This window comes from Schistocerca serialis, chromosome 1 (genome assembly GCF_023864345.2).
Source record: "Schistocerca serialis cubense isolate TAMUIC-IGC-003099 chromosome 1, iqSchSeri2.2, whole genome shotgun sequence".
NCBI classification, from domain to species: domain Eukaryota; kingdom Metazoa; phylum Arthropoda; class Insecta; order Orthoptera; family Acrididae; genus Schistocerca; species Schistocerca serialis.
In genome coordinates this window covers 1,105,183,853-1,105,196,540 of record NC_064638.1, presented here as the reverse complement: position 1 = coordinate 1,105,196,540, position 12,688 = coordinate 1,105,183,853, and the positions used below count along the sequence as shown (strand labels likewise).

Below are 12,688 nucleotides of genomic sequence, written 5' to 3'. Positions count from 1 at the left end.
GTTCCGACTGCAAACACAGCTGCACTGAAGGAACACATTGTGCAACACATTCTGAATGTGACCTTGGAAATACTATCAGTTGTGGAACATGCTGTTTCTTGATTTCAACTTGCTGCAGAAAACGGTGAACAGCATATTGAACATGTTTTGCACCAGTTACACAGAAATTAATAATCCGATTTGATTTTGCTTGATGATTTTTATGCAGTTTTTGGACTCAGGACTATTAAAAACCTATTTTACCCATCCAACGTGATAAGACCTTTCCGTGGTGGTTGGTTGGATTACAAGATGGGGAAGGTACCAAACTAAAAGGTCATCGTCCCTTGTTCTGAATAAAACAATGCCACAAATGCAGGAATAAAACTAACGAGACTGACAACTCATAACGGAATGAAAAGAAAATTCACGAGAATGATGAAGTACAACAAACATGCAAATGGACAAAAGGGGACAAGAAAACGACAAACGCAAGAAATGGGATGAAGAGATTAAAACAACAAAGCAGATTACAATAGGTGTCTGACCACGAGAATAAAAAGGAGAAGCCAGCCACGCTGCAACTCATTAAAACCTCCACCCTAGAAGCACTAGGGCGGAGGACATGAGGACAAAGGACATGCACTAAAACTTAGTTCAAATGATAAAACCCACCCTCACGAACAAAACTAAATCAGCAGATGAGGCGTTGTCAGATAAAATTAGCAGCAACAAGTCCAGTAACCCAAGATTTCGTCAATGGGCAATCAAAGTGGGACAGTGCACCAGAATATGGGCCACTGTCAACCGGGCACCGCACAGACACTGAGGCAGGTCTTCACGACGCAGGAGGTAACCGTGGGTCGCCCAAGCTTGGCCATTGCGGAGCCGGCAGAGGACAACTTATTCCCTACGAGAGGCCCGTTGGAAGACTCCACACATTCGTAATCTCCTTAATAACACACAGCTTGTTGTGCGTACTGTTATGCCATTCCGTCTCCCAAAACTGAAACACCCTGCAGTGTAAGGCAGAATGCAGGTCACGTTCAGAGATGCCCATCTCCAGAATCGGTTTCTGCGTAACCTGTTTGGCCAGCCTGTTGGCAAGTTCGTTGCCTGGGATTCCGACGTGACCTCCCCAGGTCACGTCGGAATCCCAGGCAACGAACTTGCAGACATACTGAACGACAGGACCGTTCCAGGGCATGGAAGGACTCTTGGATGGTTGCTACCAAAGGACGATAAGGGTAGCACTTGTCGATAGCTTGTAGGCTGCTCAAGGAGTCCGTTCACAGCAGAAATGATGCGCCAGGGCATGAGCGAATGTGCTCAAGAGCATGAGATATGGGCGCCAGCTCCGCAATGGAAACACTGCAGCCATCTGGTAACAAGTGCTGTTCTATATGTCCTCCATGGACATAGGCAAAGCCAACGTGACCATCAGCCATCGAGCCGTCAGTGTGAAACAACATGTAGAGAATAGAGAGGAAGTGACAGCATAGAGTCGCAGGATTAACTGAGTCCTTAGGGTCATGTGAAAGGTCCAGGTGAAGCCACGGCCTAGGTGTGCCCCACAGAGGTGTACGTGAATGGACCTCAAGTATGGGTGGTAAAGGGAAGGACTCCAGTTCTGACAGAAGATATCGCCCTGACCTGGGCCGCCGAAGTGGAAGACGGACTGCCACAGGTGGGAAAAGGAGATGGTAATTTGGATGCACAAGAGAACTACGAAGGTGTGCACCATAAACTGGCGAGCAGTTGTGCACACCTAATCTTCAATGGAGGCACTCCAGCCTCCACCAGTACACTGGTCACCGGACTTTCTCCAAGAACCTGTCGCTAGGCGAACGCCACAATGGTGCACTGGGTCAATTAAACACAATGCTGAGGGTGCTGCCAAACCATAAACCACACTCCCATAGTCAAGGTGGGACTGAACAAGGGCTCTGTAGAGCTGCAGCAACATAGAGTGATCTGCACCCCAGTCGGTGTTGCTCAGGCAGCAGAGGGCATTGAGGTGCTGCCACCATTTCCACTTAAGCTGACGAAGGTGAGGTATCCAAGTCAATCGGGCATCGAAAACCAGTCCTAAGAATCGATATCCTCCACAACGGTACGTCAACTGTCAGTAATATAAAGTTCTTGTTTCAGATGAATGGTAAGACACCGACAGAAGTGCACAACACACAACTTTGCGACTGAAATGTGGAAGCCGTGGGCTAGAGCCCATGACTGCCTTGTGAATGGTTCCCTGTAGGCACCACTCAACAAAACCAGTACTGGAGGACCAGTAAGAAATGCAGACATCTGCATACAGAGAAGGCTAGACAGATGGCCCTACAGCTGCCACTGGACCATTAATGGCCACTGAAAAGAGAGAGACACTCAAAATAGAGCCCTGCAGGACTCCATTCTCCTGGATATGGATGGAACTATGGGAGGCACCAACTTGGACATGGAAAGCACGAAGAGACGGGAAATTTTGGATCGAAATCTGAAGCGGGCCTCTGAGACCCCACTCGTATAATGTGGCAAGGATGATGATGTCGCCAGGTGGTGTCATACGCATTGCGTAGATAAAAAAAGATGGCAACAAGGTGTTGGCGTCTGGAAAAGGCTGTTCAGATGGCAGACTCAAGGGACCCAAGATTATCAGTGGTAGAGCGACCCTGGCAGAAGCCACCCTGACATGGAGCCAGTAGATCACGTGACTCCAGGACCCAACCCAACCGCCGACACACCATACGTTCCAGCAGCTTACAAAGAACGTTGGTGAGGCTGATGAGCCGATAGCTATCCACAACCAGTGGGTTTTTACCGGGTTTGAGCACCAGAATGATGGTGCTCTCCTGCCATTGCATGCTTAAAGACGACAAGGAGATGTCGCTTTAGTCAGATGAGAGATGTTTAATCATATGACTGTGGACTCTATCTGGCCCAGGAGCAGTGTCAGAGCAATTTGCCAGAGCGCTGAGGAGCTCCCACTCTGTAAATGGGGCGTTATAGGATTCAATGTGGCGTGTAGTGAACGAGAGGACTTTCCCTTGGGGGGTAATTCTCCGGTGCAGAGGCTCGAGCATAGTGCTCAGCAATCTCGTTTTCATCGGTAGGTAATACGCCATTTATGTTAACACCAGGAACACCAGGTTAGGGTCTGATAACCGAAAACACATTTGATCTTAGCCCAGACTTGGGAAGGTGACATATAGCACCCAATGGTCAAGATGTATCTCTCCCAACACTCCTGCTTCTGTCATTTGATAAGATGGCAAATGCAGGCACAGAGCTGTCTAAAGGCTATGAGGTGCTTCAGGGAAGGGTGCTGCTTATGCCACTGTAGAGGTCGCCAATGCTCCTTAATTGCTTTAACGACTTCCGGCGACCACCATGGGACTGCCTTTCACCGCCAGCACCCTAAAGAGCAAGGGACTGCGTCTTCTGCCGCAGAAACGATAGTTGTAGCCACCTGCTCAACCATCACATCAATGTTACCGTGTGGGGGAGATTCAAGGGTGACAGCAGAGGTAAAGTTTCCAAGTCCACCTTGTTTGAAGCTCACCTGGGCAGTTGTCCATGGGCCTGACGCCGGAGCAGTGACAGGAAGATGGGGAAAAGGTCACTATCACACTTGTCGTCATGTGCTCTCCAGTGGATGGATGGGAGAAGGCTAGGACTGCACACCGAGAGATGAATGGTCAAATACGTGCCATGTGCCACACTGAAATGTGTGGGGGCACCTGTATTTGAGAGGCAGAGGTTGAGTTGTGACAGCAAATTTTCGACATCTCTGCCTCGGCCAGTAAGCATGCTGCCACACCACAAGGGGTTATGAGCATTAAAATCTCCCAATAGTAGGAAGGGTTTAGGGAGTTAATCAGTACAGCCAATGTGTTCAGGAGTACTGCACCATCTGGAAGAAGATATACATTGCAGACAGTTATTTTGTGCATCGTCCTTATCCTGACAGCCACAGGTTCACCACATACCGAGTTCAGGACATAGACGCAAACTCCACTTGACGCTATTATAGTTGCTACTGCTCCTGTAATAACCCTTATTGCCATGGACGGTAGGGTTCCACATTGCTGGGAACCAGATTTCCTGGAGGGCAATGCAGAAATCTGGCGTAGAGCGTAACAGTTGGCACAGCTCAGCCAGGTAGTGGACAAAACTGCCACAATTCCACTGGAGGATGACGTAATTGTGAGGCTGAGAAGGCATGGAACATTCAACGAGGCAGTTTACGCCTCATGGCCACCTGCTGCCACCGATTTATTTCCTAAGCAGTCCATATCCGTAGTGTGAGTATCCGGTGAGATCTAGGTCTTCAGCAGACACCAGAATCTCCACCTCATCCTCAGAAGCATAGCTTGTACCTCAGAAGCATAGCTTGTAGGTAGCAGTGGTGTGGGTGCCACTGCACGTCTCTTGGTCTTGGGGTCTTCTTTTTGGATTTCTCTTGCTGCTCCTTGGGTTTCACTGGCTGGGAGGGATAGGCTGATTCAGTCTCCGGAACTGAGGATGATCGTAAAGCCCTACGACCAGCTACTTTTGGGTGCTTCAGTCACTGGCAGGAGTCATCTTCCCACAAGCAAAAACCTGGGAAGTGAGTGACCCAAAGGTCCCCTTCCTAGCGAGAGGTGCTGAAGAAGACTTATGCTTATCCGGCTGCTGAGAAGTGGGGACTGGTGCCCCTGAGGTTGGAGGGGGGGAGGGGAGGGGCATGTAAGTGCCCCCCCCCCCCATCAAGGGGGCAGGTGTAGTCTTCCAGCTCTGAGAGCTGACCGGAATTTGCGGAACATATGAGGCTACAGCTGTTCTCGTAGCGGCGGCATAAGAGGTCATAGTCACAGCATGTAGATGCTCAAATTTTCTCTTATCCTCAGTGTAGGTCAGTCGGTCCACGGCCTTTTATTCCATGATTTTCCTTTTGTGCTGTAAAATCCTGCAGTCTGGTGAGCAAGGGGAATGATGCTCTCTGCAGTCGATACAGATGGGAGGTTGGGCAGATAGAATATAGGGGTGTGATGGATGTCCACAATCTCGACATGTGACACTAAGTGTAGCGGGAAGATATATGGCCGTACTTCCAGCACTTAAAGCACTGCATAGGGGGAGGGACATACAGCTTTACATCACAGCAATATACCATCACCTTGACCTTTTCGGGCAATGTGTCACCCTCGAAGGCCAAGATGAAGGCACCGTTGATAACCTGATTATCCCTCAGACCCTGATGGGCGCGCCAGACAAAGTGAACACCTCGTCGCTCCAAGTTGGCGTGCAGCTCGTCGTCAAACTGCAAAAGAAGGTCCCTGTGGAATATAATACCTTGGACCATATTTAAGCTCTTACAGGGTGTGATGGTAATGGAAACATCCCCCAGCTTGTCACAAGCGAGTAATGCCCGTGACTGGGCAGGATGCTGTTTTTATTAAGACTAACCCTGCCTGCATTTTGGACAAGCCCTCCACCTCTCCAAACTTGTCTTCTAAATGGTCTACAAAAAACTGTGGTTTCATCGAAACAAAGGAGACCCCCATCAGTTCTTGTATATACGAGGTACTGGGTTGGGTAAGGTTCGCTGCCAACCTGGTGTTCCTCCCATGGTGTGGCCAGGGAGGGGAATGATTTAAGGTCCTACTTCCTTGCACTGTACTGAGACTTAAAATGATTAAAGACTGCTGGTGTATGATCACCAGCAAGTGATGACGTGGTACGCTTCTTCGCGCATCATCCGCCCTGATGCCACCCACTCCAACCAGCCGCCCCCCCCCCCCCCCCATGGGCACCACCCAGCTGCAGCAATGACCACCTGTCAGGATGGCCATTGCCGGGAGTCCGATGCCCCAGGGTGACAGGCATCTACTCCTTAGCATACATGGGGAGTTAACAGAACAGGCATCAGCAGATCGATCCTTGTGTTGTCAGTGGGCTACAACCAACAGGATAATGGCAGCCCCAACACAATGGACTAGCTACTGTGCTGGTTATCAGATACAAAGAAGTCCATGGTCACCATGAGCATAGAAGGTGACACTGCATAGTGCATGGTGGAATATGCACCCAGGAAGGTCTCCTCACCCAAGAGATGGAGAATGAGCGGGTCTGCGACAACGAGAAAACAGGCTACAGATCTTAAGGCATGACTGATACAATGCATCATGTAAGGCGTCCTTCCCCAATTGGCTCACTCTTGGTACAAATTTTGAACAATGGACATCAAACCCTACAGGGACCACCATATATTACGACACACAGGAATACCTCAGGCCTATTCTTAGCCCCAGACCCACAGGGGGGTATCCGTGGTGGATGGGCTTACATAAGTAACAGTATCACACCTGTACACCCATGTACACTGAGTAGTACAGTTTTTTTAGCATCAAATGTACACCTTAGGCATTGTTGTATGATTCATTTGTCATTTGTAGTCTACTACTCTAAGATTATGATGCTTACAGCGCCACCTATTTCTACATTTTTTAACTATATTTTTCTTCTGCCATTCATTTTACCCCTTCTCCGATTATATTCCGTTGCTATTTGTCGTCATTCTGACCAGTGGTGTTATTTTAATTTTAATTATAATCACCATGTATTTGAAATATGTGCCAGACTGGTAAGCATAATACTTTAAACAATTCTGAATGCCTACCTGGTTTTCCAGAAGTGTAACACATTATACAATATGAGTAAGTTCTCATTATTCTCTACGATGATGATACACACGTACATCTATATTCATACTCTGCAAAGCACTTAAGTGCATGGCAGAAGGTACTTGGCTTGATAACACATTTAAGCATTTTTCACATTCCAGTCAAACAGGTATCACAAGAAAAATGATTACTTAAATGACTGTGCTGTAAGTATCTAATCTTCGTCTCGTGATCACTACAAAAGCAATACATAGGGAAACTGAAGAGTACCTCTAGATTCTTCACATAATACTTGTTCTGGAAATTTTCTAAGCTTCCACGACAACTTGTGCTGACTTCAATAGTCTGCCAATTCAGAATTTTCAGCACTCTCCCAAGAATCACACCAACCTGTGGTCATTCGTGCACCCCTTGTGTTTATAAATTCAACATCCCCTGTTAATCCTACTTGGTACAGCAGCCAAACAGTTGAGTTTTTTTTAACTGTATGACTAGGGGCTCTCGTCGGGCAGACTATTCGCCGGGTGCCAGTCTTTCAATTTGACGCAACTTCAGCCACCCGCAGTCAATGAGGATGATGAGGACAGCACAACACCCAGTCCCTGGGCAGAGAAAATCCCCCGAACCAGCCAGGAATCAAACCCGGGCCCAGTGGATTGACAATCTGTCACGATGACCATTAAGCTACCAGGGCGGACGAAATAGTTGAGTAATATTATAAGATGGAATGCACAAATTATTTGTAAGCTAACTCTTTGTGGCTGAGAGGATTATCCCCGTATACTAGCAATTAATCAAAGCCTGCCAACCATTTTCCTATCACTGAGGTTATGTCGTCATTCCATTTCACATCCCTACAAATTGTTACACCCAGTATTTGAAGAGTTAACTGATTTTTAACTGTGAATCATTGATATTTTTGTCATTGGATACCACATTTTATCCTCCTGTGAAGTGCCGAATTTTATACTTCTGTACATTTAAAGCAAGTTGCCAATATTTGTACATTTATAAATCTTATCAATATCTGATTGAATATTTCCGCAGCTTCTGTCTGACACTATTTCATTAGAGATACCTGCATTATCTGCCAAAAGTCTGAAGCTACAATATATATTGTCATTAATATACAACAAGAACAGCAGCAGTCCCAACACACTTCCACCTTAAGTTGCTTCAACTTTTGTCAATGAATCCATCCAAGATAACATATCGCATCCTACTTACAAGAAATCCTCAACTTAGTTACAAATTTTGTTTCATACCCAACAGAACCACAGTTTTGTTAGTAAATGTTTGAGTGGTATTGAGTCAAATGCCTTTTGGATGACAAGAAATACTGTATCTACCCGACCGCTTTGATCCATGCTTTCAAAATGTCATGTGAGAAAAGCACAAGGCATGTTTTGCATGATCTAAGTTTCCTGAATCCACACTAGTTGACATGCAAGAAGTCATTCTGTTCAAGATACTGCATTCTGTTTGAGGTCGAGAATTGTTCTAGGACTCTACAACAAAGGGACATTAATGAGATTGGATGGTAATTTCATGGATCACTTCTGTTACCCCTCTTATCAATAGGTGAGACCTGTACTTGTTTTGGATGAACTGAAGTACTTATGCCAGATGTTGGCTATGACTAGTAATGTAATGATGATGTAGAGTACAATGTGATGCAAGTGGAAGACAGAACAGAACACTGACAATATTTCTTTCGGATATGTGTGAATTTTTAGAATGTACATTGTGGTGATACACTTATCTATACTGTAACCTAATGTCTAGGTTAAGGTGAGTTGGAAAAGCAAATGAATGTAAATACAAAACATTATGTGAGGTGGCATACTGATCTTAAGTGGAGTTATAGGTCTAGGTTACATTGAAAGGAGATAGGTTGTGAGTTGGCAAAGTGGTACTGAACAATTCACTTAATTGCTTTTCCCAATCATTGAGCACAGTACTTTGTTCAAGGGATCTACGGTATATTATGGTTAAAACATGATTAACTCTGTGGAGAACTGAACAGGTAATCAATTGCACCTGGAGTCTAAGTTAGTGATTTTTCCTGGGTCTTGAAGTCATCGGCACCAATAGCTACCTCACTTATTACGCCAGTAGTGAGAGTTCAAGTAAACTGCCATAGTGAATCTGCAGCTTCCTAAGTAGACAAACTTTTAAAAATGGAGTTCAGCATCTCTGGCTTAGCTTTGCTACCCTCAGCTTCAGTCATCATCTATCAATGTCTGGACACTAAATTTTGTGCCATTGACAGCCTTTACACAAGATCAAAATTTCTTTGGGTTTTGTTAGAGATCTTTCACTCTGATAGTCACTGAAAGTTTCACACAATGCCCTCTTGACAATCATACGTGTTTCATTCAGCATCTTTGTATCTATAGCACTTGCTTCACTTTAATTTACACATATTATGCAGTAGTCGTCAATTCTTTACACTAACTGTATACCAAAGTGAGACCCTATAGTCATGAACCAATCTACTAGGTACATATCCATCCTCCAGTGCATGGTCAATTATTCTTTTAAACTTCAGTCACAGTTCTTCCACATGCTACTGCCCAGAGGTAAATGTTTTTAACTCCTCTTTGAGATGTAGCACAATTGCCTCTTTATCCAAGTTACTAAACACGTAAATCTGCCAACTTGTTTTAGCTGCACTTTAGTAATTATTACTCTAACTACTGCCTCATGGTCACTGATACCAGTTTCACTATGGACTTCAAAGATTGTTGCCATTCCATCAATAGGGAGCTCCAAACTATCTTCCTCTGATTGACTTTCAGACAGGCCAATTAATAATGGTTTGCAGGATGTTTTGTCACACATACAATCTATAAAACTGTAATTATAGAAACTTACTGTTACATGACAGTATTACCGGGAAACTGACGTTTGCTCTAAAGTTGTCTGTTGCATCTGGGTTGAGTCTCACAATACAAAGAAAGTTTCAAGGAGCCACACGTTGATTACCACCCTCGATACTGAGTCTTCCCCAACAATCTGATGTGCTGCCTGAATTTCGATTTCTGGGGATTTAAGTTTCCTGTCTCTTGTAACAATTGCACCACCTCAAATTCCCATTACCATAGACTTTCAATATACACTTAAATTAGGAAAACCTCCTGGCAGATTAAAACTGTGTGCTGGACCAAGTCTCAAACTCAGGACCTTTGCCTTTTGCGGGTAAGTGCTCTACCGTCGGAGCTAGGCAAGCACGACTCACGGCCTGTCCTCACAACTTTACTTGAACTGCCAGTACCTCATCTTCTACCTTCCAAATTACACTTAGATTTACCTTAAAAAACCTCACTGCAGTCAAATTTGGGTTTTACAGAAAAATTAAATCTGGTGGGCTTGGTGGTAACATCACTCTTCCCAAATGAGGGTCCCTTGACTTGCCCAATGATCCCTGTCACTCAAATTCAATAAAAGATTTGCATAAATTTCACTGAGGACACAGAGTATGTTAATTAACGATTTACTGACAATATCTGGTGAGAGTTACGAAGTTCTCCCCTATAATCATATTTTCTTCATAGTTAATGCACAAAATATGTAATTTGCATCAAAATACTCTTGAGAACTGTCTATTCTGTCCTACAGCATTTCTTCTAAATTTACCTTACAGTTGTTCATAGTGAAAGATAGGTTAACTTTGGAGCAAACAGCACTATCCTGCAAGTTGGATCCATCTATTAACACAAATTGAATTCATATCAACATCTGTGACTTTGTCAAGTCAACCAATTTGTCACCTCGAAACCTAACCTAGACTGCAGGCTGCTCTATGGAGCAATTTGTCACTATAACAATACTTCAGGAGGGTGGTGGCACTATCACACTCTAGCCAGAATCTATCTGCAATAAGCTGTGATAAAACATTCATGTTCATTACACTTAAACATCTCAACCTGACCAAATTACCTGCAACAGGTAGACTACAGTAAGTTACAAATCCCACAGTGATGTGGTAGTGGGTGCAGAACTTTGGGCAAGACCAAAATGACAAAATGTTATCAAGGGTAATTACCAAAACAATTTTAACAGGGAAAGCTGATACATTCCTTAAGGACGCATGAAACTACAACTGTCACAATGTAAATGGCACTAAACCTACAAATGAAGCCATCTGATGAATTAAAGTACACAGTCCTACAATTCCTGTGGAGATAATTCAACTCACTTGAAAAGATTAACAATCAAATTTGTTTTTACACATACCCCAAGAACTTGGGTATGGTGTGAACATAACAGAATGACAATGTTGACTTTTGTAACATGCCAACACCAAGTATCACTGAAGAAAATACCAATGTGGATCTGGTGTTGTTTTTTGTTTATTTACAAAGGGTACAGTTCTGCTTGATTCTCATGTTAAGACACACAAACTATTATTATTTAATATTCCAGAAGAAAGCAAAATTCAAAAATTTTTGACTGTCCTTGCAGTACTCACAAATACTCAGACACCAACAACAATTCATTTGTTGAAAGAAAAACACAAATCCAAGGACTATAGCAGTAATGATATGTTGGATGGAATAAGTAAATCCTACAACTATAGAAATAACATTTCATGCACATGACTTTTTGGGGTGTAGTGCACTTCAAACATAGTGGAGAAGTTCAACCTGTAGATGTGTGTTGTCCATGTAACAATATTGTATGCAGGCCTTATATTCCTGAGAGGTTGCAAACTGACAGCACATTGTCAATACGCAAAATGATCCAGTGTCAAGTAAGCTATTACACAAAGCTTCCCGAAACAATTCTTCTACCTTAACAAGCAAGTTCCATTTAAATGTTCACTAATCTAGTATTAACTAATAATACTGGACTTACATAATAAATCAGAATTATTTTGTGGTTATCATGGGTAAACATAATTAAAATCCAAATTTACTAAGACTTGCATGACAGCTAATGGAAATCCAAGCAAAGTATTAACGTCTTGACAATCACAGGTTTTGTTTAGAAGTTACCAAATCAACAGCAGTAGTATTCTTACCAAACATGTTTGTATTAATATGTCAACACATGCAGATGTGTTTTTCCTTTGTACAAAGGTGACGATTTCTATGTCATTGTAAAATTATTCTTGGTCAAATAAATTAATGATTCCGCCCACGTAAGTGTTTCTTACAAAACAAAGATGAGGCTGACAACAGTATACCTGCTTGTTGACTGGAAGCCATGAGGCTAGCCATCTGGGGGCCGGCTCCGAACTGGTTTCTCATGGGACCTTGCTGTGGGTTTGGGAATCCTGTGGGAAATGTGTGTTGTGGCCCAGCCATTTTACACACGGTTCATATGCTTAAATTATATGATCACAACACTCCAACCACTTCAAAGAAAGCCTGGAACGTCGACTTCACAGCTTCATAACTGAGGCTTTGGCGGAAACAGAAAATTGCCAATCAAGTAAGACATTACATTTACTGCTTTTCAACAGCGTATCTTCACTTAACAACGCTATTTGTTGAGAGCAATGTACTAAAGTGCATCTTTCCTATCAAAAAAATCAGTCGCACATCATTATCTTCCTATATTCGATTTAAAGTCAGAATATTAAATAAAATTTGACACTACTTCTAACTTTCTGAGTTTGGAAACATGCATATAAACAAATGTTTCTTCCTTAAACCGCTTACAACACCACAGGCACAGTTTATTTTTGTTGTCATATCAAAGCTTATAAAGGAAGATAGCAAACAAACCTCTACCCATGAACGATGTCAAACTCTGAGGAACTTTGACTTCCGTTTCAGTCGTAGTTCGGAAATTTAACTTAAAGGAAATCGAGACCACATAAGCGTTTTGCTCTAAATCCTTTTTTCCCAATGAAAATTAATGTACTTTATGCAGAAAAGAAGTAATTTACTGCTACGCCATATACGAAATATACTGTCAAGATCGAACCGAACAATACTATACTATGTCAAATATATTTCGTGTAGCAATTGATCTGAGGGAACGGAATCAAGGGCTTTCGAAAACTCTAGAAACATCGAATCGACATGACTGTTTTT

General features: G+C 43.5%; 1 protein-coding gene across 3 annotated transcripts in view; it reads right to left on the bottom strand.

Annotated features, from left to right (window-relative positions):
• LOC126416498 (mediator of RNA polymerase II transcription subunit 30-like) overlaps positions 1-12,344 on the bottom strand; it is an 85,318-nt gene extending 72,974 nt beyond the window's left edge. For all 3 annotated transcript variants that reach the window (XR_007575476.1, XM_050084242.1, XM_050084250.1), the window contains exon 1: positions 11,833-12,344. Coding sequence is in view for 2 of the 3 variants with exons in the window: in XM_050084242.1 (XP_049940199.1) it covers positions 11,833-11,953 (121 nt within the window). In the remaining variant the exon portion in view is untranslated. The remainder of the gene's footprint in view (positions 1-11,832) is intronic.
• Positions 12,345-12,688: the final 344 nt, after the last annotated feature.